Genomic DNA, 27,164 nt, shown 5'->3' with positions numbered 1-27,164 from the left:
GAGTTGAAGTTTTTTCTACATGTGATAATCATTCAATAAATTTTGTTACCAACTACAAACTCACTCCAGAAAGGTGTAGGAACCCCTTGGAATCCCAAGTTTTCCAAAGGAGTACTCGGCTGTAATTGGTAAACGTCTCAGTTACGAAATCAAATTAAAAAAGAATTTCCTTCATAACACTGTGCTTTTTGGCATCAGCTCTAGCAATTAAATATCTGAGATTCCGCCTATACTTTTAAAGCAGAGGGAAATTTTGATAACATGGCGCTCGCTCGCTCGTCACGCGCTCACAAAGCATTCTTTACTTGTAGTATCGTACCAAGTAGTTACCTATCGTCAGACCACTTGTTCCAATAAATAGTTACTATCCCACTATTAGTTTACAGTGACGCCTTATCCATATCATTCCCCTAGAAATACTTGTACATCTATTCTTGTTACCATCAGATATTAATTCAGCTGAAGGGAAATATATTTTATGTGACGAGAGAGAGAGAGAGAGAGAGAGAGAGAGAGAGAGAGAGAGAGAGAGAGAGAGAGTCGTCTGAAAGGCGTATATCACAGGACTGAAGGTGTTAATACCGAAATATATTGCTATGTAGTTAAACCTTTTACTAGATCACCTCTTCTAATTTAAGTATATTATCTATTTATTTCTATCACAGTCTATCGGTCTATCCATCTGTCTATCTGCCCATCACCATCTACATCTATTTATCTGTACCTATCTATCTATCTATGTTTATCTCTGTCTACCTAGCACTACATACCTATTACTATCTATGGATCCCTGTCTACGTATCTCTCTCAATCAATTTGTCTATTTATCAATCTATCTGTCTATCAATAAGTCTATCTACCCACCTATCTATCAACCAATCCTCTATTACCTCATCAGGAGCTACAGGCGCCGAGGTAGGCATCGTAGTCCCAATATTTAAGACAATAATGACCGATCTCCCTTCCCTGAGTAGCAATATGAGAGTAATAAATCCCCCTAGACCACCAGGCATCCAAGTGACAATACTGAAGGAAAAATACCAGGTAATTACCCTCTTGTCAAAATTCTCTCTCTCTCTCTCTCTCTCTCTCTGCCTGCCTGTCTGTCTCTCCACTAACTTGGCCTAAAATGTCTCTCATTCTTGAATGCTGAGTTGTAACAAGATTAACACTATACAGTATTATGGTACTAGTCACGAAGTGCTATAAAAGGGATATAGAGCCACAGTACCGTCTTATTCTGGCAATGAGCTGCTGAAATATGTCGCGATAGGACGAAGATTTGGACCAAGTTAAGGAAAAAAGACTGTAGAATATGATACTAGTCACAAAGAAGTGCTGTGGAAAAGGATGTAGAGCCCTTGTCATTTCCTGCCACTGAGCTACACGAAATAAGCTGCAAAAGGACGTAAATCTGAGCCAAGTAGATGAAAAACCGTATAGTTCCCATATTTAATTAATTTGTAATCCTTATATATAGGAGCGTTGTGGTGTGGATGTGGATGTGATAGGAAGCGTTAGGAGAAACACACTGAGGTGGTTTGGCCATGTGGAAAGGGTGGAGAGTGAGAGACTGACGAGGAGAGTGTATGTGAGTGAGGTGAAGGGGGGGAGAGGGAGGGGGAGGCCAAGGATCAGATGGAGGGATGGAGTGGAGAGGTTTATGAGAGAGGGGGGTGTGAGCTGGAAGCAGGGCAATGAAATGGCGGGGAACAGGGCGACACGGAGGCGATTTGTTTGTGGCCAACCTTTACGGGATTAAGGCGTCTGGTAATTGACAGATAGATAGTAAACTTTACCACAACGATGGCCTGTATGCTGTTTTAGTCTTGCGCTCTCCACACGATTTTATTAAGCACCGGCGAGACAATTCTGACTGGAGGGTTTGGATTTAGCCCAGTCAAACCATTCATAATCAGGGAGTTCTCAGAATATACATAAAATTGCCTTGAATCAGGAAAAAGATGAGGAGAAGGAGGAAGGCGAGGAAGAAGAAGGAGGAGAAAGACGTAGAAAAAGTAGGAGGAAGACGAAGAAGAAGAAGCAGAAGGAAGACAGAGAAGAAGGAGGAGAAGACGAAGAAGAAGGAGGAGGACGAGGAAGAAGAAGAAGAAAAAAGAAAGAGGAGGAGGAAGACGAAAAAGAAGAAGACAAAGAAAAAGAAGAAGGAGGAAGACGATGAAGAAAAAGAGGGAGGAGGAAGAGGAGGAGGAATAAGAGATATGTGTAAATGAAGTGAGTTAACCCTTTCATTGCGGTGACGTCTTTTATTTCATTCATGTAACCCCCAGAGGGTCCTATTCACCCAGGGGACACCTCTCGTACTGAAGGGGTTGAGTGAGAATATATGATTGAGTGAGTGAGTGAGTGCGTGGGGGGGGGGGAAGAGTGATGATAATGACGTGTGAGTGATTGACTGAGTGATGATGGTGATGGTGATGATTATTGTCTAGGTCATTATGAGGTAGGTATGGTGTGTGAAGTAGCTAGAAACATGGCATAAGGCAGTGGTAAGGCAGGTATGGCGAGGGTATGAGGTATGTATAAGGTACACGTGAAGGATAAGGTAGTAGGTAAGGTGTGGTAGGAGTGTAGTATCAGGCAAGTACCAGGCAGGGGTGAAGTAAGGGTGAGGCAGGTGCAGGCAGGATGAGACGGGAGTGAAGTGTGAAGTAGGAATAGGATATTAGGCAGGAGTGAGGCAGGTTGAGTAGGTATGAGGTAGGTATGAGGCAGGAATGATGCAGGGATGAGACAGATATGAAGCAAGGTGTCAGGTATGAGGTCAGTGTCAGGTAGGACAAGGCGTAAAGCTGAAGACAAGGCAGATTACATTAGATAGGGAAGATATCAAGAAGTGCTCCGTAAGTATCAGAGCAGTTAGGTTACGTTAGGTTAGGTGTATGGTGAGTATTGGGGTAAAGGAAGGACAGGAATATCAGTTATCGGATATAAGGGTCAGGTATAAGGGCAGATATATGGCTCATGAGTATAGGGGTCGAGGCAGGGAAGGTATATGGCTAGGTGTGTGGATCAAGGGAAGCATGTATTAGGATTTGATATAGGGAAAAAGGCTACGTATAAGGGCTGATACATGGCTCAGGTATCAAGTATCAGGATGAGGTATAAGGATGAGGGCATGTTAGACATAAGAATGAGATATCGGGTAAAAAAGTCAGGTATAAGTTTAGAGATATAACTTAGGTATCAGGTATATAGGCCACGTTTAAGGATTAGGTTAGGGCAAGGCCGGCATAAGGATCAGATATCGGGTATAATTGTCATGTATAAGGTCAGATAAAAGGATCAGATATCTGGTATAAGGCTCAGGTATAGGGGTCAGGTAATAGGTACATGAATCAAGGTAGGGAGTGGATGGATGCCTTTGTCCTCTCATAGCCTGCCCTAATCTTGGTCAGGTGGGAGTCTACGCAGGGCACCAGCAGCGCAATCTTCACCAGCAGGGTCAGGAAACACAGTGGCACTAGGATCTGAAGAAAAAAAAAAAAAACGCACAATTTTCAGTTCAGTTAAAATAATTTAGTGTAATGTGTGATTCTAGTGTTATTTACAGTTATTACGTGTGATTTCAGTGCGGATTATTTTTCCCATCTTAGTGTGATTGTAGTTTTGAGGTAGATTTTATTGCAATATTAGTATGATTGGTGTGATTACAGTTTTGGCATAGGTTTAGTGTGATCTGAATGCCTTGTTTTTTAATCTACCTTTTAGTCCAGCTGTATCTGGGTATTATTTTCAATCGCATCTTGTATTATTTTAGCCAAAGATACAAGTCTCATGGCATCGGAAGGTCTTTTAGTTTAGCTGTATGGTCATGTATTTAGGATTTTTCGTAGCAATGCACGGACACTCAGCAGTATGACGGTACAAGGAAGAGGATTCAGGAACTCCTTGTATGTAGAGACGGTGAGATGTGTTTAAACCAGACCACCACAGTTATCGCTACACCAGTGACAGCTTTCTAGTGTTATCATGCTCTTAAGTTTAGCTGTATCTTTGGGTCGTAACAGCGAGTCTTGTTAGTCGTATCTTGCAGCTTAGTCACAGTTTTAAGCTTTAGTCGTACTGGAGGTCCTTTTATTTAAGTTGTACCTGAGAAATGTTTGCTCGGGTCCTGATATAAGCTTTGTCATAAGTAAGCCTTTTTAAACTCTAACCTGGACCAGATTTTTGTCAATTTTCAGCTTATTTCTCGTGGTTTAGTGTCATAAAAAGACAATGCTACGGCTCTGCACCCATTCCATAGCACTTCTGGACTAGCATCATAATCTAGTGTTAATTTATTGTTTCAGTTCAGCATATAAGACGGAGAGATGGCGGTTTTAGGCCAAGTTAAGATAAATACTATATAGTTAGCCTGTTAACTGCATGCTACCTGGGCATCTCGAGGGGATGGGGACGCAAATTAGGAGATTCAGAATTCCCTTGTTAATAACGATGGTGAGGTGTGCCGCGACCATTATTCTTTTTAACTAAACTCGGCCTAAAATTGCCATCTCTCCGTCTTCAGTGCTAAGCTGTAACACTTGATTAACACTAGAATATAATGCTAGTCACGAAGAAGTGCTATGGAAAGTAGAGCCCTTGTACTCTCATTTTTTCTGCCAGTGAGCTAAGTGAAATGTGCAGCAAAAAGACGAGAATCGGGTCCAAGTTAAAATGGAATGAGTATAGCACTGCGTTACCAAACATTACCCATTATATCGTGCACCAATGAGAACTTTGTAGCATAACCGAACCCGAAGCCTTTTAATCTGCTGTGCCTTTCAGCTGAGTCGTACCCGAGTGTCTTTTAGCTTAGTCGTACCTTTAAGCTTAATAGTAGATTTAAATACAGTCGTATTGAAGGGCTTTCAAAAATAGTATTGAAGGACTTAAATTTTGTCATACTGTAGGGCTTTTAAATGTAGTCGTATTAAAGGGCTTTTAAACGTAGTTGTATTAATGGAATTTGAATGTATAGTAGCCGCAGCGAGAAATGAACGCTGTGGTGGGGCAGCCGGTCATCCGGGGATTCCTCCACTGTAGCCATATCCTCATGTCACCGACCATAGAGGTAGGATGTCACCGACCATCGGCCACCGCTGCAGCCCCGCTCCATGATCCTTACCCTGTGTCTCTGGCTTTCTCTTTCTCTCTCGGTTTCTATATAAACTGGTGTATTTCCGAAACTAATTATGAAATTATTATGACTTTTGTTCCACACCACCACTGAGGTAAAAATCAAGGAGAGTTTTCTGTATAAAGGTTTCCCCCCCCTTGTCTGAGGGCAGGTCAGTTCTGGCGAGTGTATAATTATAGGTCAGGCGGAGGTATCGGCAAGGCCGCACTCCCCCGCTCATATGCCACATTTAGGAGGGGGGGGAAACCTTTATACAGAAAACTCTCCTTGATTTTTACCTCAGTGGTGGTGTGGAACAAAAGTCATAATAATTTCATAATTAGTTTCGGAAATACACCAGTTTATATAGAAACCGAGAGAGAAAGAGAAAGCCAGAGACGCAGGGTAAGGATCATGGAGCGGGGCTGCAGCGGTGGCCGATGGTCGGTGACATGTAGATATGGCTAGAGTGGGGGAATCCCCGGTCATCCCGGCTGCCCCACCACAGCGTTCATTTCTCGCTGCGGCTACTATAGTCGTACTGAAGGGCTTTTAAATGTAGTCGTGGTAAGGGTTTTTAAGTGTAGTTGTATTGAAAGGCTTGTAATTGTAGTCGTACTGAAGGGCTTTTATATTTATTCATACTGAAGGGCTTTTAAAAACAGTCGTATCAAAGGGCTTTTAAATGTAGTCGTATTACAGGGCCTTTAAATGTAGTCGCACTGAAGGGCTCTCAAATTTAGTTGTATCTGAAAATTTGAGCCTAGATATTGTGGATCCTTTCAGACAAGCCATACCTGAGCACCTGAAGGGATAACGACGCAGGCTGGGGGATTAAGGAGGCCTTGGTGGGTGGCAATGGTGAGATGTACAGTAACCAGCACCACAGAGGACCACCCCAGGTACCGCTGCACCACTGAGAACTCCCGCCAGGTGAGCGTTGTGGAGACTGAAGGCAGCGATGTGATACCCAGGATCACTAGTACAGCCAGAAGTAGCACGCCTGGGGGAGAGGAGGGAGAACCATCTATACTGAATTATATGAAAGCAAAATTACTGTAACTGTAGTGGGCAAAGTGAAAAAAGGAACCCCTTTTACTCACGCTTATCAAAAAGTACAGTTTGTGCTAAGGAAGTTATCGAGTTCACTAGTATTGCCTGAAACAGTACGCCTGCAATGAAGGAGGGGAAGAACCGTCTATACTGAAGCATATGACAGCAGAACCAACTGTAGTGGGGCATATTAAAAGATAACAATGAACTTTTTCACTGTAGCATATGAAGACAAACCACCTACGTCACAGTAATTACCGCTATCACCAATATTGCCTGAAACAGCACACGTGGGCGTAACAAGACCGAAATACTGGAGAGAAGACTGTCTATGCTGAAACACATTGATAGCATAACCAACTAGATCACTCAGAGAGCGCATACCTTCGCCAATGCCGTTGCAGGATCCGGATCCGCCACAAAATTTAATCAATTCTTTCTTGACCCATGGCCCCCCCTTCAACAAAATTTCAATGAAACTCATCGAGAACTTTTGGAGATATCGCGTGGACAAAGAAACGTCCAAACAGACAAACATAGGTGAATACATAACGTCCTCCAACTTCGTTGGCAGAGGTAATTATACTAATACATAAGGGATTACCAGGTATACTGGAATAAAATGAAACTACAATAATCTACGCTGAAGTCTAATGAAAACACAAATAGCCTATTTTGGAAAGAGGATACTGTAGAGGCAGAAAACTTTTGGACCAGGTAATGAAGGTAATGGAGAAACGCCTAGACTGTGGAGCGTTAATATTGATGAGATGCATTTTGGTTTTATGCCAGGCAAAAGGACCACTGACGCCATATTCTCTGTCTTCCAGCTTCAGTAAAAATATACAGGGAAGAAAAGGGACCTTCACTTTATTTTTGTTGATTTGGAGAAGGCTTTTGACGGAGTCCATAGGGAGGTGGTGAAGTGGGCAATAAGAAACCTTGGGATCGAGGAGTGGCTGGTTAGTGGTTATGGCTAAATAAATGGATGCTCTCACCCACAAGACTGTGAATGGAGGTTTGAATGATGAGTTTTCCATGAATGTTGGCATGCATCAGAAGTAAGTCTTGAGCTCTTTAATGTTTGTCATGGTGCTTGAAACTGTCTCACGTGACTTCAGAAATGGACTCCCATAGGAGATGTCCTATGGTGATGACTTGGTGTTGATTGTAGAAAATGAAAGGGAGACGAGGGAAATATTTGATAAGTGGAGAGATGGTATGGGGCATAAGAGCCTGTGAGTAAATGCTGATAAAACAAAAATAATGGTATCTAGGGCTGGTGGCGGTCCTGTCAAAGAAGAGGGTGAATGGCCATGTGCGGTTGGCCACAAGGGCGTGGGAGTAATTTCATCTTATGAAGCATTTGTGGTATGTGGGTGCATAAGAGATGTGGTGGTATTAGAGATAGACTGCGAGAAAATGTTGATTTCGTCAGCTGAATCTGATAAGTTTCACTTTCCAACATGCCAGTCAGTTTCCATACTGTCACCTATTGTCACTTCCTCAGCTTCCCCACCACTTCTTACACCTCCCTCGTGGGCCATCGTGGCCCTCTTTGCTGCCAGCAGGGTGCTAGCGACGAACGATAAGCTTCCAAGCACTCGCTAGTCATTTTTTCTGCGGGCACAGAGAGTACGTTCACAGTATAGCAGTCAGGGTAGAGTTTTGTTGATATCTGAGTGCACCAGACGCTGGGATTACCGTCCGTACAAACAGAGGTGGTGGTAGGTGGGGACGCTCACCATCCACTCATTCGATGTAGTGCTGCTCTCTGGTGGCTGCCCTTTCCTCACTTCTTTCCTTCCTTCCTCGTATGTTGTTCTTTCCTTCAGCATTTCCTCTTCCTTCTGTGTACGGGTGACTCTACAGTGAGTGACAAGCCAAATAGTTTCCTGTACACCAGGAAGCCATTTACTATGGCGCCTGGAGGTTTAGTGGGTAAATAAGGCGCTCCAACCGGATTGAGCCTGTGTCAGCTTTTATCCAAGCGGTGATTGGGGTTTATTGCTCACGCAATGGTACTCGGGGATGAGTCAGGCTGGTCACTCTCATGTTAAATGTTAGGACCAACTTGCCTAGCCCCGGGCTTCTACGCTTCTCATGGGGCAACACAGGATTAGATGATGTATATATGTGTACAAACAGAGCTCATCACACCTAATTATGATAGCTTTCGCAGCAAAAACATTATAAGTACCATAATCAGGTGGCCAATTTATTGACACCCTGTACAGTGTTGTAGTCCATAACAGCACTAGTACAATTAGTTAAAAAACATTCATATACAGTATACATACATACGTACATAAACACGATCATTTCCATACACAAACCCATACACCCGGGATTTTAGTGACGTGAAGTTCCATGTATATGTACTGTTATATACCTTCATGTCGTCCTGTCTAGTATGTATATATAGTGTGTGTGTGTGTGTGTGTGGAAAGAATGTATGTATGCACATGTGTGTGTGCAAGTGTGTACACGTGTGTGTGCATGTGTGTGTATGTGGTGAAAGAACGAATGTGTGTATGAGTTGTGTGTGTGTGTGTGTGTGTGTGTGTGTGTGTGTGTGTGTGTGTGTGTGTGTGTAGGTCCATTGGTTGCTAATGACCGAGTTATGTGTTTACTACAAAAGTGCGTTTTATGTGTATATGTTTGTGTGTGCAAGTGTGATTGTAGGGATGTCTGTATGCAACAAATTATATATAAACTAACAATATAAGGTCGTCTCCTGCCTTTCTTTCAGGGAAGTCCAACTCTCTTCCTATCGCAGTCACCCACACTGCCCACGCCACCCTACCCATTCCCACCCACTCTGTCCACCCACACAACTACCCACCCAACCACCCACTCTTCCCATCCTCACACCCATCAGCCATAGCCACCCATTCACCTATCCTGCACACCCGACCCTCCCTTCCCTGCCCTCCCATCCTGCCCACTGTACCCACTCAAACGACAGTACTGAACCATGTGAAAGGTGAACTAACTGAGCTGAGCAATGGGAAAACGAGAACCGTCAATACTGAAGCGAACGAAAACAGAACTGGTTATAATAAGGAATAAGGAAACAGTGAATCGTGTATACTGGAGCCTAATTGTACCGAGCAGTACAAGAGAGAGCCGTCTGTACTGATGAATATGAAAATACCCGTCATTACATAAAAGGTCAGTCGGATATCACCCTCTTCAAGGTATTGGGAGGCGAGGCGAGGTAACCGTAGCGCAGTGCACTGAGAGGTGGACGACCAGCCGTATTTCTTGATAGCATTACATGATCGCCATCCCTTCAAACACCTCATGGGGATCGAACCTATCCACCGTTGTCACTCAGACTGGAGTGTTCTAACCACTAGAACAAAAGGACCCTTAAGGTACAGATGAAAATTCGCAAAACCAGTGTTTTGCGCGTCAGATGAGAGAGAGAGAGAGAGAGAGAGAGAGAGAGAGAGAGAGAGAAACATGCATTGCATTATATTTTACATTAACCACATGCAATTTATAGCATGTCTGTGTTTACCATAGGTAATAAGCACACACACACACACACACACACACACACACACTCACACACACATATATATATATATATATATATATATATATATATATATATATATATATATATATATATATATATATATATATATATATATATATATACTTTGTTACGGAACAGAGAAAGATAATGTACACTCCAAGTGAGAATACTAAAAATCACTACTGTCCCGTAAAGTTCCAGGTTCAAAACAAAAGAGTTAGGTAAAATTACAAGTTAAAGTTTAGTGCTCAAACTAACAACAAAACATTCAGGACTCATAAGGATAATGTAATGGCAAAAAACAGATTAAATATATGGTTAACTGCAAATAGCCTCTATTAACACGAAATTAGCAAGAGTAAATTTATCTAAGTCAGCCCTGATAAAATGAGAAAGCAGGATAATACTCAGTGAATGCAAGATATAATATTACAGATACAAAATATTATCAAAAATGACCGACATAAAAACACATGACTCACAAAAACGTTACTAGGCCTAAGAATTAACACCTTATGCTACACAGTACAAGAAAAAATGCAATAACAGTTATACTCAAATTACACAGCTGCTAGATGGTTGGAGACTTCCTGAGCACTCACAATAATAACAACTGTACAGGGGAGGACAGAGATGTGAGCAAAATGAGGAGTAGATCTAAGTGGCAATTAATGCAGAGACTGAGCTCATTATATAGGGGCCGGCAGAGCTTGATACAACTTGTAAGAAGGACGCGCAAATGAAGCGAGAGGGGACAAAGAGTTGACACTCCTGCTCTGAACAACAGAAAGAACGACTTACTCTACTATAAGGGAGGACGGGGGGAGTGAGGTAGAACACGCTCGTGATCAAACATGCAGCATACTGTACGTTAGAATTAAGGATGATGAAATCATAGGTTATGTAACACCTCCCCCAAAGAAAAAGAAATTTACAAAGGAAATTTCTTATTACTCTAAATCAATCTGTCTAAACTCTAGATAAGCAATCTGCAATAACATTTTCTTTCCCTTTGACATGTTGTATGTCTAATGAATACTCCTGAAGAAGTAGACTCCATCTTGTCAATCTCTGATTTTTATCTTTAAACTTACTAAGGAATTTCAGTGGGTTATGATCGGTATAAATGACTATGGGGTCAAAACCAGAACACAAATAAAATGAAAAATGCTGTAAACCCAAAATCAAGGCCAAAAGCTCTTTCTCAATAGTTGAGTAGTTCTTTTGAGGTGGAGTGAACTTCTTACTGTAGTAAGATACAGGGTGTTCAATACCCTGATCATCCTCTTGCAGCAAAACAACCCCAGCTCCTGTATCACTTGCGTCAACAGCCATCTTAAAAGGCTTAGCAAAATTTGGAGTAGCGAACACTGGCTGACTTAATAGGATAGCTTTAAGTTTGCTGAAAGAGGATTCACAGTTATCGGTCCAGACAAATTTAACTCCCTTTTTCAGTAGGTCTGTAAGTGGTGATACAAGAATTGAAAAGTTAAGAACAAATCTCCTGTAATAACCTACCATTCCCAAAAATCTTTGTAGCTCTTTCCTACTTTTAGGTCTGGGAAGATCACTTATAACCTGAACCTTAGCTCCTGGTGGTGCAACATGTCCATCAATTACGTACCCAAGGTACTGAAGTTTAGCTTGACCAAACTCACACTTTGATAAATTAGCTACAAGATTAGCCTGAACCAAACGCTCAAGAAATTTACTGACATGGCATAGGTGATCTTTCCAGTTGTCACTGAAGATTAATACATCATCAATATAAACAACACACCCTGCCAAACCCTCTGTTACAACATTCATGAGCTTCTGAAATGTGGCTGGTGCATTCTTCATACCATATGGCATTACAGAACATGCAAAAGTCTTTCCTAGTGTTACAAAACATGAGATCTCCCTAGCACGTTCAGTCATAGGTACTTGCCAGTATCCCTTTAACAAATCAAACTTCCTTATGTACCTAGCCTTTCCGATCTTGTCTATGCAATCTTCCTCGCGAGGGAGAGGGTAAGTGTCTGTTTTGGTTATCTGATTAACACGTCTGTAGTCGATGCAAAGCCGCGGTGACCCACCTGGCTTAGGGACTAGAGTGACAGGAGAACTCCACTCGCTCTGACAGGGCTCAATCATCTTGTTGTCCAACAGGTAGCCAAGCTCCTTCTGGATGAGAGAAACTTTCACTGGGTTCACACGGTAAGGAGGCAATTTAATTGGCTTTGCATCTCCAACATCGACATCATGCATCAACACAGTGGTTCTTCCTGGAGTGGCACGGAACACTTGCGGGTACTCCTGCAGTCATGCCGAAAACTCCTGCCTTTCCTCGGGAGGTAGATGAGAAAGCTTAGTCTGGAGATCATTCATGATATCAGGATTCTTCCCCAAACTATCACTCAGGCTCATGCTGCATGGGAGAACTTCACTTGCAGACTCGGGTGGAACAGCTACAGTGCAGACTTGGTTATTTTCGTCCCGCCTGTGATATAACTTTAGCATGTTGATGTGACAAAGTTGCTTGTTCTTTCTACGATCTGGTGTGGCGATGACATAGTTGACATCACTGAGTTTCTTCTCCACGAAATAAGGACCACTAAACTTGGCTTGAAGAGGTTACCCATGCACCGGTAGCAGAATCAAAACCTGATCTCCTGGCTGAAAGTGGCGTAACCTGGACTTCTTATCATACCAAGTCTTCATCTTCTCCTGAGCAGCTCCTAAATTCTCTCTCGCCAGCTGTAAAGCAGTGGACAGCCGTTCTTTGAACTTCATCACATACTCCAGCAGGTTGACGTCATCTTCCTCCGACAGCCAGCATTCCTTGAGTAGCTTAAGGGGACCTCTTACTTCATGGCCAAACAGTAGTTCAAAAGGTGAGAAGCCCAGTGATTTATTTGGAGATTCTCTTGCGGCAAATACAACGAATGGAAGACCTTTATCCCAGTCTTTCTGATATTCCAAACAGTATTTCTTGAGCATCGATTTGAGTGTTTGATGATATCTCTCCAACGCTCCTTGGGTCTGGGGATGGTAAGCTGAAGACGTGATCTGGGTGATGCCCAACTCTTTCAGAGACTGCTTGAAAACATTTGACATGAAATTACTTCCCCGGTCTGACTGTACCTCCTTGGGCAGACCAAACTTTGTGAAGAACCCCAGCATTTCCTTAACCACGTTCTTTGCTGAGATATTTCTAAGTGGAATGGCTTCAGGATAACGAGTAGCCATATCAATCAGGGTCAACACATAAGAAAATCCTGAAGAAGTCTTAGGAAGAGGGCCCACAATATCCACCAACACACGGGTGAATGGCGCCTCAAAAGGAGGACTGGGAACTAGAGGTGCAACCTTTTCAGTCTGATTACACTTCCCCACAACTTGACAGGTGTGACACGACTTACAATACCAGGAAACATCCCTGAAGATACCTGGCCAGTAGAAGTGTTTCAAAATGCGTGCCACAGTCTTCCTCACTCCAAGGTGTCCTGCCAAACTGGAATCATGAGCCACTCTAATGATATCCTGCCTACAAACACGAGGAATGACAACTTGATGTACAACCTCCCATTCACAGTCGGCTGATGCTGTTGGGGGTCTCCACTTCCTCATAAGTACTCCTGACTTTATATAATAACAGGTAGAAGCACCGGCTGACTCTTCCTCACTGCAAGCAGAGTTAGCTAGACCTTTCAACTCAGGGTCAGCAACCTGCAACTGAACCAACTCTTGACGAGACAAATTATCAACACTACGGGGTACTGCCTCATCTGGTGAGTGGTCCAAATCAGCAAGAAAATGTCAGCTAGGATAACATCATCATCATCATTATCCTCTAAGTCACCAGTAACTTTAGACTTAGCCCTAGTGACAGCACATGCAGGGAACACATCAGGGACATCACAACCCTGGGCCGCAGCCACCGGCTCACTAGATAACTGAGGAGCTGGACACACTTGACTTCCACCAATATCATTTCCAAGTAAGAAAGTTACACCTGACATTAGGAGTGTCTCAACCAACCCAACCATAATGGAACCATTAACAAAACCAGACTATTCACTCTGCACAGAGGGACAGAGAAGTAATTATTCCCTACACCTTGTAAGATTACAGTTTCATCAGAGGAATTAACATTAGAGCCTAGAACACTGGTCAGCATAAGGGATTGGCAAGCACCTGTATCACGATATATTTTAACTGATTTCCTGTCATTACTGTCCAGAGGACTGACAAAACCATCAGACAGGAAATTAGCACTTGAACTCTTGAGAGTGTCTCCCACGTTACTGCTCAAAAGAGGAGCTTCATCATGAGGATTTAATTTACCCCTCAAAGCAGGTTCAGTTAACTCAGTTAAAGTACATTTACTTTTCTTAAATCTAGAGGTGGAGCTGGTATTTACTTCCTGAGAAACATCATCTTTATTCTCTTTCCTGTTACCTGTACTCTGAGTAGAGGCAACGTACTTACTCTCAGCTTTCCTTTTTTTTTTTTAGAATATCTCTTGTGAGTGAGAACATATTCATCAGCTAAAACTGCAGCATCAGACAAATTATCTATTCTTCTCTCATCAAGATATAGGCTTACATCTTTATAAAGACACCTTTTGAAGTCCTCCAGCAAAATCATCTGCTTAAATTTACCAAAATCAGAATCCACATTCTTAGAATTTAACCACTGCTCTAACAGATCTCCTTTGATTTTTGCATACTCAACATGGGATTGCTTATCTTGCTTATAAGTTGTCCTAAATTTTACTCTATAGGCTTCAGGAACAAGCTCATAGGCCTTAAGAATCAAGCTCTTAACTACATCATAATTATCAGATTGATCCTGAGGCAAAGATGCATAAGTTACTTGAGCTTTATCGGTGAGAACAATTTGAAGAAGTACTGGCCAATACTTTTTAGGCCAATTAAAACCTGTAGCTACCCTCTCAAACAACTGAAAATTCTTTGTTAAATCAGATTCATTAAAAGGGGGGACAAGTTTAACATTTTTAGCCACATCAAAATCATCAGAGGTAGAAGATCCAGTTCCACCTTGTTTCATGCGATACTCATGGTCTGCCTGAATCCTAGCAAGTTCAATTTGTGCCTGAACCTATATCTGTGCCTCCTGAATACGAGCCTGAGACTCCGCCTCCTTAGCCTGAGACTAAGCCTCTTTAGCCTGAGACTCAGCCTCCTTAGCACGTGCCTGAAACTCAGCCTTCTTAACACGAGCCTCGTGCAGGGCTAGCTGTAACTTAGCTATTTCAATCTGCGTTTGCTCATTTGGAGGAGTTACATTAAACAAGCTTTTATTAATGATGCTAACAATTTGATCTTTACAATGATGAGAGTGAACTGTAATTCCCAATTGTTGAGCAACAAGCTTAAGTTCATTCTTTGTTCTGTTTTCTACATCACACACTGTTTGCACATTTGACAAAAAATCTTTGACTTCATCAAGTGTAGTAATAGTAGACATCATGAATAAATCACCGTCACAAAATATCAAGCAATATCCTTATGATAATATCCTGAATATCCTGATAAGAGGTCGCCAAATTTATGTTATGGAACAGAGAAAGATAATGTACACTCCAAGTGAGAATACTAAAAATCACTACTGTCCCGTAAAGTTCCAGGTTCAAAACAAAAGAGTTAGGTAAAATTACAAGTTAAAGTTTAATGCTCAAACTAACAACGAAACATTCAGGACTCATAAGGATAATGTAATGGCAAAAAACAGATTAAATATATGGTTAACTGCAAATAGCCTCTATTAACACGAAATTAGCAAGAGTAAATTGATCTAAGTCAGCCCTGATATAATGAGAAAGCAGGATAATACTCAGTGAATGCAAGATATATTATTACAGATACAAAATATTATCAAAAATGACTGACATAAAAACACATGAATCACAAAAACGTTACTAGGCCTAAGAATTAACACCTTATGCTACACAGTACAAGAAAAAATGCAATAACAGTTATACTCAAATTACACAGCTGCTAGATGGTTGGAGACTTCCTGAGCACTCACAATAATAACAACTGTACAGGGGAGGACAGAGATGTGAGCAAAATGAGGAGTAGATCTAAGTGGCAATTAATGCAGAGACTGAGCTCATTATATAGGGGCCGGTAGAGCTTGATACAACTTGTAAGAAGGACGCGCAAATGAAGCCAGAGGGGACAAAGAGTTGACACTCCTGCTCTGAACAACAGAAAGAACGACTTACTCTACTATAAGGGAGAACGGGGGGAGTGAGGTAGAACACGCTCGTGATCAAACATGCAGCATATTGTACGTTAGAATTACACAAAGGATGATGAAATCATAGGCTATGTAACAATATATATATATATATATATATATATATATATATATATATATATATATATATATATATATATATATATATATATATATATATATATATATATATATATACTGTATATATTTCATAGATAGATGGATGGATGGATACAGAAAGATAATTACTGACCACAAGCGACGTATGTCTGTTGCCACCATTCGTCTCCCATACCCCAGGATATTTTGGTGAAGATGGCCATGCATCCCTGTGGGGCAAGAATGTCTGTATATAATTATTACTGCAAGAAGTACTAATTGCTAGCACTACTTTTAGCAGCAGCAGCAGCAGTAGTAGCAGCAGCCACCTCTCTACAGGCACGGTAGTGAAATGGCCTGCTGTCCTGATGAAGGCGATTTGCACTGAAACAGAATATACTGGTCTACCATAAGACCCACAAAAACATCCCTGCTAATAACAATATGCTAGTCCTGACTGAGACAGCTTTAGTATTTATTCAGTATGGACGGTGGGTGTTAGCGCAGAAGTGGGGACATATGGAGGTGCGTGGTACAGAAAAGGACTGCTGGGCTTTAGGGACCGAGCTGTGTTGCTATGCCCAGAGTCTGTCACATTAAAAACTGCTGCTCCTACCACTACTACTACTGTCAATACTACTGATGCTTCTGGTATTACTATCTTTATTATCAGGAAAGAATACTAAGGAATGGAAGTGCAGTAAATGGCATATGGAAAGAACATTTCTGACAGACTGAAGCATGTGAAAGACGAGAACAGAGCGACACTAAACAAGACTAAGCCTGGTGGGTAGTCGAGAAGGAATGTGGTTGCAGGATGTGTGACTCTGGTAGAGGTGAAGAAAGCTGTGAAATGCATTAACTCTATTCACTTGACCTTAACTTGGCCAAGATTTTTTTTCCTTTTACAGCTTATTATATTTTCACGTAGCTCTGTGTCAGACTAAGACAATGCTACAGCTCTGCACCTTTTCCACAGAATTTCTTCCTATCATCGTATTCCAGCGTTAATCACTTGTTACAACTAAGGATTCAAGATTGACAGATGGCAATTTTCGGCCAAGTTAGAATAAATTGTAGACTCTCACCACAGCATGATACTCTGAAACCAAGATTCCCACAGAAAATACCAATTTTGACATAATTAACCCCTCAAAGTCATCCGTAACATGCCCACAATTAACTTCAATGCAGTTTTCTTCAATGCTTCCGAACATCGGGGTTGCTATTGGGCTGCAACCTTCTCCTCCGCGCCCTGAAAAAAAAAAAAAAAAAAAAAAAAAAAAGCTTCCTGCCCACCCCCTGCGAGTTATGACGTTAAAAAGAAACGAGAAGACTTCAGGTGATCATGAGGTGTTTGCAGAGATGATTAAGTGTGGCAGAGAGATTGGAATGAAGTGCTTGCTGGAAATAAGAAGAAAACTTGTAAGAGGAACGGTACCAGCAGAGTAGAACGGTGATTGAACTGAGTGCTAAAATTATCGTGGTACACGTTTCTTGAGTGTTGGAGGAAAGGATTATGGAATGATCATTAAACAGAAGGAAAAGGTGGAGGTGGACGTCATGAGTCGCTAAGCCGCGGTGCTCATCTCCATAACATAGGCCTTTGAGCCTGTGGCTGGTTTTTCACCCAATATCCTGGGATACAAAGCCAGTTTATCGTTCACTATATCAACCAGGTCACCACAGTTACCTTTCCTAGGAGTTAAACAAGGTACCCATTCTATCTACCAGCCTACAAAGATCACCTGATTCGAATGGCATCAGCTACCAGCACCTGGATGCGATCCCTGGCGCTAACGGGCCGGCAGCTTAGGGGTCAGCGATGTTAACCACTGAGTCACCCTACACAGAAAGTAGAAAAAATGCATGGTGTGTAACGAACAGAGGTGCTTCAGACGCGGTGGGGAAAGTGGATTAAATTTTTGCAACGAGCCAGACAATGCAGAAAGCTTGTGGAGAGGACCCTAAGGTATTTATGACATTCTCGGATCTGGAAGAACCGAATCACACTGTAAATAAAGAAGGGTTAGGGAAAGCTCTCCGTAATATGGTGTTGATGGAACGCTGTTGATCGTTGATATGAGTTTGTATGATGGTAGTCAAGCCTGTGTATGTGTCGGTGAGTCTGTGAGTGATTTAATAGTGATGGAGTGAGTAATGATGTTACGTCCCATAGTTTTCCAATATGTTTCCAATATATATATATATATATATATATATATATATATATATATATATATATATATATATATATATATATATATATATATATATATAAAAATGAAGCATGCAAGAAACTTAAGTTAGGGGAGAGGAATGAGGATAGCAGTGGATGCTGAACGGTTGAGTATGCCATGTCTGCTATTGTATGTAGATGATGCACTGAAACTTCATAATAGTGAAAAATACATTTTTTTTTTTTTTCAAACTAGGTAAGAGATTCTAGATGCCCTTGAGTACCGTGCTTTGAACGAAAATAAGACAAGAGCATAGTCTAGGGTGCTGGAAGAGGTGACTCCCAGTGTGATGTGATGGCGAATGGAGAGGGATTGGTCCGGCGAAGGAATGCAAGTATACCAGAGAGGAGTTATAGAAACGAGAGGTAAATATGCAAAGGAACAAGAAAGTTGTGTAGCACAGGAAAGGAAAGTGACTGGTGCTATGAAGGCTTGTGGCAGCTGTGAGAGGACTGCGTGAAAGAGTTATAGCACCAACATTAACACAAAGATGTGAGATTTTGGTGTGGAATGAAAAGCAAATGTCAAGTGCTCAACCATGGAGACAGGGTTACAGAGAAATGTATGTACGTAGAGTGCAAGATGGGTGTGATAATAAACAATGTAATACGCAAGAGTTGTGGAGAAAGGAAGTCTGTGGACAATACAGCTGAAGAAACTGCACAGGTGTTGTGGTCATATGGAGAGACGGGATATAAAAATGGCGACAAAAAATGTGTATATGCGTGACTGTGAATGAGGGATGAGAGGTGGTAGTTTAGGGGAAAAAAATGCATAGATGTGATAACTGTGTGAAAATGTGAGTTATGGAGGTTGTAGGAGTTAGGAAAGTGGCAAGGGATTGAGTTGATCGTGCAGTTTGTAGGGAGGAGTGCATGACAAGCATCTGGCAACCCCTTTATTTTCAGCTTGACAGTCATAGGATTCACTCTCTGATAGGTATTATGACTTATATGTGTGGAAGACTGCTTGTGGGGTGGAGTCAGGATTCCAGGGTTTTCAAAGGGAAGTGAATAAGTCTGTGGTCCACATCCTTGGTCATGCTGCTGATTTGTTCTCCCTCGCTGATTTTTCTCTTTTCCTGGTTTCTGTTCTTCCACGCTGATTTTTCTCTTTTGCTGGTTTCTGTTCTTCCACGCTGATTTTTCTCTTTTGCTAGTTTCTGTTCTTCCACGCTGATTTTTCTCTTTTGCTGGTTTCTGTTCTTCCACTCTGATTTTTCTCTTTTGCTGGTTTCTGTTCTTCCACGCTGATTTTTCTCTTTTACTGGTTTCTGTTCTTCCACGCTGATTTTTCTCTTTTGCTGGTTTCTGTTCTTCCACGCTGATTTTTCTCTTTTGCTGGTTTCTGTTCTTCCACCCTAATTTTTCTCTTTTATTGGTTTCTGTTCTTCCACGCTGATTTTTCTCTTTTGCTGGTTTCTGGACCCAGTATCATCCTATCTTTCGACGAGAAAAAGAGATCAGGTTGATGAAGATGAAGATGATGATGAAAAAGAAGATTATGAGGAAGATGATGAAGACGTGATGATGAAGAAGAGGAAGAAATTGATAACGATGATGGTGATGATGGTGATGATGATGATGATGATGAGGAGGAGGAGGAGGAACAGAAGGTGGAAGAAACGGTGGAGATGGAGAAAGACTGAGAAATAGGAGAGGGAGTAGAAGATAAAGGACATCATCAACAACAACAACAACAACAACAATAATACTAATACTAATACTGATAATAATAATAATAATAATCACTTACATGAGTGGCTCCCAAGAGTAGAGCCAAGAGCCCCAGTTGTTTACGTGCCTTAAGCCAGGTGTCCAGCCAGGTAGGGAAGTGAGAGTACTTGGTGCCACGCCAGAGTTGTAAGTAGGCTGCTATCATACCTACAGGGGATGGTAAGTCTGTTAGTGCCACGCCAGAGTTGTAAGTAGGCTGCTATCATACCTACAGTGGTTGGTAAGTCTGTTAGTGCCACGCCAGAGTTGTAAGTAGGCTGCTATCATACCTACAGTGGTTGGTAAGTCTGTTAGTGCCACGCCAGAGTTGTAAGTAGACTGCTATCATACCTACAGTAGTTGGTAAGTCTCTTAGTGCCACGCCAGAGTTGTAAGTAGGCTGCCATCATACCTACAGTGGGTGGTAAGTCTGTTAGTCTCCTCTACTCCCCAAGACAGCCCCTCTGCTTACTGATTCCCTTGATGACTCTCTCATCGTTTCAGTTTCCAGTACTATCGCCTTTATTTCTGGTCTTCACATCTTGAACTTGATTTACTTATTCCTCAGCTACCTTCTATTTTAGTGCCATAAGCCATTCAGTGGGTTGATGCTGTGTCTACATAATTCCTTCTTTCCTTCCTTCCCTCCTTCCTTTTTAGTACCATATTGACTTATTTAACGAAGCATATCAGTTCACAATACTCATTTTACTCCAACTTAGCCTTACAATCCCAATTCCCATACTTCCATCTTGAATGCCGAGTTATAAGAATAGGCTAACACTGTACCATAATGCTAGTCACAAAGAGGTGCTATGGGAAGTATGTAGAGCAGTAACATCGTCTCTTTCTGCACTGAGGTACGTGAAATAAGTTGTGAAAAGGCAAAGATCTGGGCCAAGTTAGAGAAAAAAATATATAGTATATGAAGTTTAGGAAAGGCGTTTTTAGTGCTAGAGGATACTTCTTGTAATATAAGATTAGTAATATATATATATACAGTAGATAGACAGATAGCTTCAGATATACACAGACAGACAGATAGATAGATAGATTGATAGATAGATAGATAGGTAGACAGACTGATTGATATAATAATAATAATAATAATAATAATAATAATAATAATGATAATAATAATCTATCTATCTATCTATATACCTAGGCTGCTTCCCCCAAGGAAAGGGAGGTAGCCGAGACAGGACGACACACTCCCCATTTACTCATCCATTCAAACACATTCATTCGCATCTTAGCCTCAAGGGAAGAACGGACAGATCCTCACCGCACCACACCGCACAAGGGTCAACTGCGCAATGCAATAATAATAATAATAATAATAATAATAATAAAAATAATAATAAATGGTAATAATAATGATGATGATGATGACAAAACTACTACTACTACTACTACTACTAATGATAATGATAATAATAATAATAATCATCATCATAAGAGTACTATTAATGACAATTCGGGTCAGAGTTAACATCCTCTTAATTATACTGATTTGTGAGAATTACACGAAGACGAGCACCTAAACAAATCCTTGTCAATCATATGTGTTATCTTCTGTTACAGTACTCAGTGCTATTTTATTCATTCTACTCTGGGATAATAAAAAAAATAATGTGTGTTAAGTAATCTGAATTGTAAACCAGATTGACCCTACCTTCACTAATACCAGTACGCCAGTTCTGTATGAGACAGCCCTAGCATGTATTCAATATGGATGGTGGGTGCCAGTGGTGACATGTGGAGATGTAGGAGGACTACTGGGCCCCAAGGAGGACTACTGGGACTTGGGAATAGGTCCTGAAGCCTTTGCCCAGAGTCGGACACGTAAAAAAAAAAAAAAAAATCCATTGTTCAACACAAACTATGTTAATGTGGTTTGTGCTTACTTTAATGATGATGATGATGATGAGAAGAAGAAGAAGAAGAAGAAGAACAAGAAGGAGGGGGAGGAGAAGGAGGAAAATAATTATTACTTCTACACCTTTGGATTTGGAAATAATGAAGTGAAATTCCAACTCTTCTAACTCTCTTGACAATTTTTCGTTAGTTTAGCAAGATCTTGTAACAAATACACGAAATTTTAAAGACTTTTATAGGCATTACTGAAACCAATTAGACCTTTCTTTTCTACTCAAAGATAAATTTCAGAATGTAAAGCAAAAACATAAAGAGTGCAACGCAGAGAGAGAGAGAGAGAGAGAGAGAGAGAGAGAGAGAGAGAGAGAGAGAGAACTCACCTGGAATATAACAGATCAGGAGCAGAGTACATGCAGTGAAAGCCAGGGAGAACTGTGTGTTGTTGAGTGGAAGAACCTCGAACAGTGACCAGTCCCATGTCCCATCGTTGCCGTCTAGATTGGGACAAATCTGACCTCTGGGATGAAGTTAGGTTAATATAAGTCAGATTCGGATTGAGAATATCTGATAAGGTTAGGTTAGGTCAGGTGAGATTAGGTTTAATTAGGTTAGGTCACTGCAGTCTACGTCAGGTCACCAATACCAAGTTCGCATCCTTCGTATCATTAATAAAGGCTCCAACATGATTGCATGCGCCGGCCTTGGTCACTTAATGGCGGCTATCCATGCTGCTCGATCTCTGGCAGCCTTCCCATTCAGATTTTATCCCTGAGGTCACACTCTACGACCTCGTCCCAGGTTCTTTTTGGGTATACCTCTATCAACCCTACCCCCTCCGCACCCGATTCTCATCCTCCATCCTGTCAATACGCCGAAATCATCCCAATCTACCTCTCCTCATTACAACACTAATCCGTACATTGAAGTCCCATCCTTCGTCTCAACAATCCAGTCACAGTCCTAGTCTCCCAAGGCCTCATATTCAAAGATGCACCACACATCCATCTAATCACTGTTATTTCTGTACGCTTGAGCCTATGATTATCCTTTTCATTTTACTACCCGGGTCTCACTGCCATACAGCATTACACTCCTAACAAGCTACATACAAAGATCCCTCAGTATGGAGGAACAGCCCTCTCAGTGTTAGCTCCAGCCCCACCTCCAGCACATGACATGTCCCCCAAATAATAAAACTCCACACACTCAAGAGACTCACCAGCAAGCTTAACCTTTTCTCACCAGACAATCTCTACACACCGCACACACGAAATCAGTATTATTTTGCAGTTTACCTCTAATTCTACAAAATTTCTTATGCATCAGCTTACCCCAAAATTACACACCCTAATGGAAAATCGCGCAGGCAACTGCACAAGTCTCGCCAAAGGTCATGCCGAGCGTCACATCAAGGTCTCACCAGATTATTATAATTATTAGGTATGTAATACATCAAATTTTCCAGTACACAGTAACTTTTGGGACACTGTATATAGGAAACACATAGTACATACTGTGGTTAACAAAGAAATGATGGATATCTAGCTTTTGTCTCCATCTGTTACTGCATCTACGTTAATACGAGCTAATATAACCTAACCTAACCTAATGTAACCTAACATAACCAAACGTAATCTAACTTAACCTGACTTAACCTAATCGAACGTAACCTAACATAAACGAACGTAACCTAACTTAATGAAACCTAGTCCAGTGTAACTTAACGCAGATGTGAAAACGGATGGAGACAGACGCTAGAGATTCCGCCCTGATCTTCATTTGCTAAGTACAGTACACAAAAATATATTTCCGATTGATGAGACAGAAATCGCTTAGAATTTCATAAAGCAAGTGGCTAGCAAATTCAGTAGTGTCCATTAACTAGGTATGATTCCAAAATGATACCAAAGTTCTTCCCTTCTCTATTTATCTTTCTATGTCCCTTTATCAATTTATGTATCCCAAAACTCACCTAAATAGAGAAAGAATCCAGAAAAACAGGAAAATAACACCAGCAAGGATGGCAGCCAGCTTCCACTCTGAGAAGAAGGCCAGAGGAATGTCTTCAATCTCTCGGGCAGCCTTTAGACCGCCTCTGTCCACGGGCACAAGGCCCATGTCCCTCACTAGATCTGCTACTCTTTGCTTTGCCCAGCTTGTGTCTCCGCATATTGGTACCTGAGAAATATATATGGAAAGCTACAGTTATTGGAGGTATATAGAATGATACCTATAACACACACACACACACACACACACACACACACACAGTAAGTTATTAACCTCATCCTTTATTACGAGCAAGCAAGCGATGTTTACTCTCATTTAAGTTTGGAAGGCTATTCATAAGCAAATGCCTGTACTCCTATGTGAATGGAGTTGAAATTCTTTGTATATTGTTACCTTCATTCATTAAATTTGTTATCAACTAAAAACTCACACATAAAGGCATAGGAACCGCATGGAATCTCGAGTTTTCCTAGGGAGTGTGTGTGTGTGTGTGTGTGTGTGTGTTTCTATGTAGGTGTACGTGAGAGAATGTTTTTCGTTCAAGTATATTTTTCGTGGTTCAGCTACCCTCATGAAGAAAAAAATAATGTATCAGAAGAAAACTGTGATAACATGGTGCTTGCTCGCTCGTCACGCGGTCACAAAGCACACTTTACTGGTTATTTTCTGCTGTGTGTGTGTGTGTCTATAAATGTTCCCTTGTTTGTTTGTTCGCAGACAACAAACCGAAGGCCTTCATAGCATGCCCCCTCCCCCCCGACACACACACACACACTTATAAAACAAACACAAAACCAAATACATACACACACAAAAACAATCACAAGCACAGCCAAAAACAGCCGCAAAGACACACACACACACACACACACACACACACACACACACACAGACCTCCCTTCCTCTGTGCAGTTGTCCCCGTTGCAAGACATACGCAGACACTGTATTGAACGCCTTGACTACGTGGCTGTGTGGCAGGAGGGCTTGCAGCTTCTGGGCCAGGCTGGGTTCTGGTGGATCCTCTGGTGCTCTGTTGGGACCAAGGATTAGACAAAAAAATAATCTCTTCGTTTTGACATCATATCCGTTTGGAGAACCTTAATGCACTAAACCACTAGGCGTCCACACGCACATCTATAACACTTATTTTGGTTTGATTTCACCTAAGAGAGCCAGACCACTCATCCAACTTGAGTTCCTAGTCATGGTTTGTGAAATATGATCATAGTTGTGAGGGAAGGATGGGTCTCCTTGGTTTCTAGTCAAATTCATCCTCCAACTTGACTACATTTGGCCATTACCTGAGCTGAAAGAGGCTAGGAATCTTAGTCACACGAGATTCAACGAACTATGACAGAAATGATATAAGCAATGGATATATTTGTTGATACAGCTTCAGCCATAGAACATATATTTTATTCTTGCGACATCCAGGACAAATTATTCATTGATTTCTCGTACTACAGGGATTAAATGCAACCCCCTCAATTCGAGATATCTCATAACCCGAGCAAAAATCACCAACAAAAATGAAGATATGTAATTGTAATGATAGATTCACAGTCTTTCATCTTTGCTGCCTTCAGTTATTTTTTCCAGCTTTGAGAGAGAGTTTTGGTCCTGGAGGGATGATATAAAGCCTTCACTAACCCCTTCAAGGCAATAAATCTCCCTTAAGTTGAAGTAACTAGTTTTGTGTCAAAGAAAATATAATAAATGAAAAAGATGTGTCTGTAACGATAAGGTAATTAAACGCTAGAGATTTAACAGACAGACAGACAGATAAACAGAGATACCCTGTTCACTTTAAACTGGCCCAGAACTGCCATCTCTCTACCTTGAATGCTAAGCCGTAACAACAGATTAATACTACAATATGGTGCAAGTCACTAAGAAATGCTATGCAAAGGATGCAGGGCCATAGTACTGTGTGCCACTGAGCTGTGCGTAATAAGATAGAAATGGATGAAAATCTGGGCCACTGAATGTCAGATAGACAGACAGACAAACAGGCACGCGCGCACGCGCACGCACACACATTACCAGGTCCGAGCACTAAATTTCTTGCCTTTGGTACTCTTTGATGAGGCCGGCAGATGAGATTCTTACAATTTTATTACACCGCAGGAGAGGTAAACTTGAGTGCTTTGGAACAACGTAAGCAGGTCATGTACTGTTAGATACTTCTGAAAACATGGGTATCCTGACACAGAAGGTAAACTAGATTATGAATACACGGTAGAATGAAACGAGAACTCCCAAGGCTAGATCATAATGATGTATTGTAACATGAAGGTAAATCAGGATGCAAATATAGTGGCAAGTGCTGGGAAAACTAAGCCATGATATAACAGCCACGAGACACTACTATTTTTGCTTTTCATATTCGGTCGACATATGCTTTCAGGTCAGATTAATACTAATATTTAACTGCATCCATGGAAACGTGCCCGTCAGCTATCCACCACTATTTGTAATGGCCTTTTGTTGTTGCCAGTGCATTTGTGTTTACGACTTCTACACTGGCCCATATGATACGATACAGAGGTGGCATTATCAAACACATTTACGATCGATTTCCCGTCGTTACTTATATATGTTTTTACAGGAAGAATTAGATAAAGGTTGATTTTGCATCTAGTTCCCTGACCTACCTGCAGAAAAATATTATAACCTGCAGTAATTTCCGTCTTGCTGAAATATATTACTAAGTTGGAACAGAATATAGAGGATCGATAGCCCTCTTGTCCTTCCTGCAATCGAAACCACATTTACAACTGGAAAATCGACTGTATATGCTGTAGAGAATCCCACCCCAGGTTCCGAAGACATGTTCAGAATCCTGTTTCACTTTTAAGTCAATCACCATCATTACTACCATTAGAATGCTTGTTTCGGTCGGTATGAGTGACTGGTCTGAGGTATTAGAAGCTTTCTCTCATGAGCTATTCCTTGCTTTCAGTTCATGTCATAATACAGCACTATCTACTAAGCCAACTTGTACGCAATACTCTGAATTTAGAGCAGATCTGAACCTTGCTTCGAATCGCACACTCTCACCGCTGTCGACCTGACCTCCCTGCCAATCGTTCACCTCTCATACTCCACTGTGACATGCCGTGTAGAAAGGGGCACCCCAGACGCACACAACATAGGAAAGGGTGGAACATTTCTTTTGTCCGGGACTATATATGGACTTAGAGAAAGACAGACAGACAGTTAGATATGCAGATGAATAGTCATAAGTAGGC

General features: G+C 41.4%; 1 protein-coding gene across 1 annotated transcript in view; it reads right to left on the bottom strand.

Moving 5' to 3' along the window:
• Positions 1-3,359: 3,359 nt before the first annotated feature.
• LOC145412901 (metalloreductase STEAP4-like) overlaps positions 3,360-27,164 on the bottom strand; it is an 80,604-nt gene continuing 56,799 nt past the window's right edge. Inside the window, exons 4-10 of the mRNA XM_080282698.1 lie at positions 24,808-24,943; positions 23,876-24,081; positions 22,284-22,420; positions 20,066-20,193; positions 16,225-16,300; positions 5,920-6,125; positions 3,360-3,491 (exon numbers count right to left, since the gene is read on the bottom strand). Coding sequence (XP_080138824.1) covers positions 3,360-3,491; positions 5,920-6,125; positions 16,225-16,300; positions 20,066-20,193; positions 22,284-22,420; positions 23,876-24,081; positions 24,808-24,943 — 1,021 coding nt within the window. The remainder of the gene's footprint in view (positions 3,492-5,919; positions 6,126-16,224; positions 16,301-20,065; positions 20,194-22,283; positions 22,421-23,875; positions 24,082-24,807; positions 24,944-27,164) is intronic.

This window comes from Coenobita brevimanus, chromosome 94 (genome assembly GCF_032717465.1).
Source record: "Coenobita brevimanus isolate Jiangsu-jjx chromosome 94, ASM3271746v2, whole genome shotgun sequence".
NCBI classification, from domain to species: Eukaryota; Metazoa; Arthropoda; class Malacostraca; order Decapoda; family Coenobitidae; genus Coenobita; species Coenobita brevimanus.
Note: the sequence above shows the minus strand (reverse complement) of the source record. Positions and strands in the feature narration are given on the sequence as shown.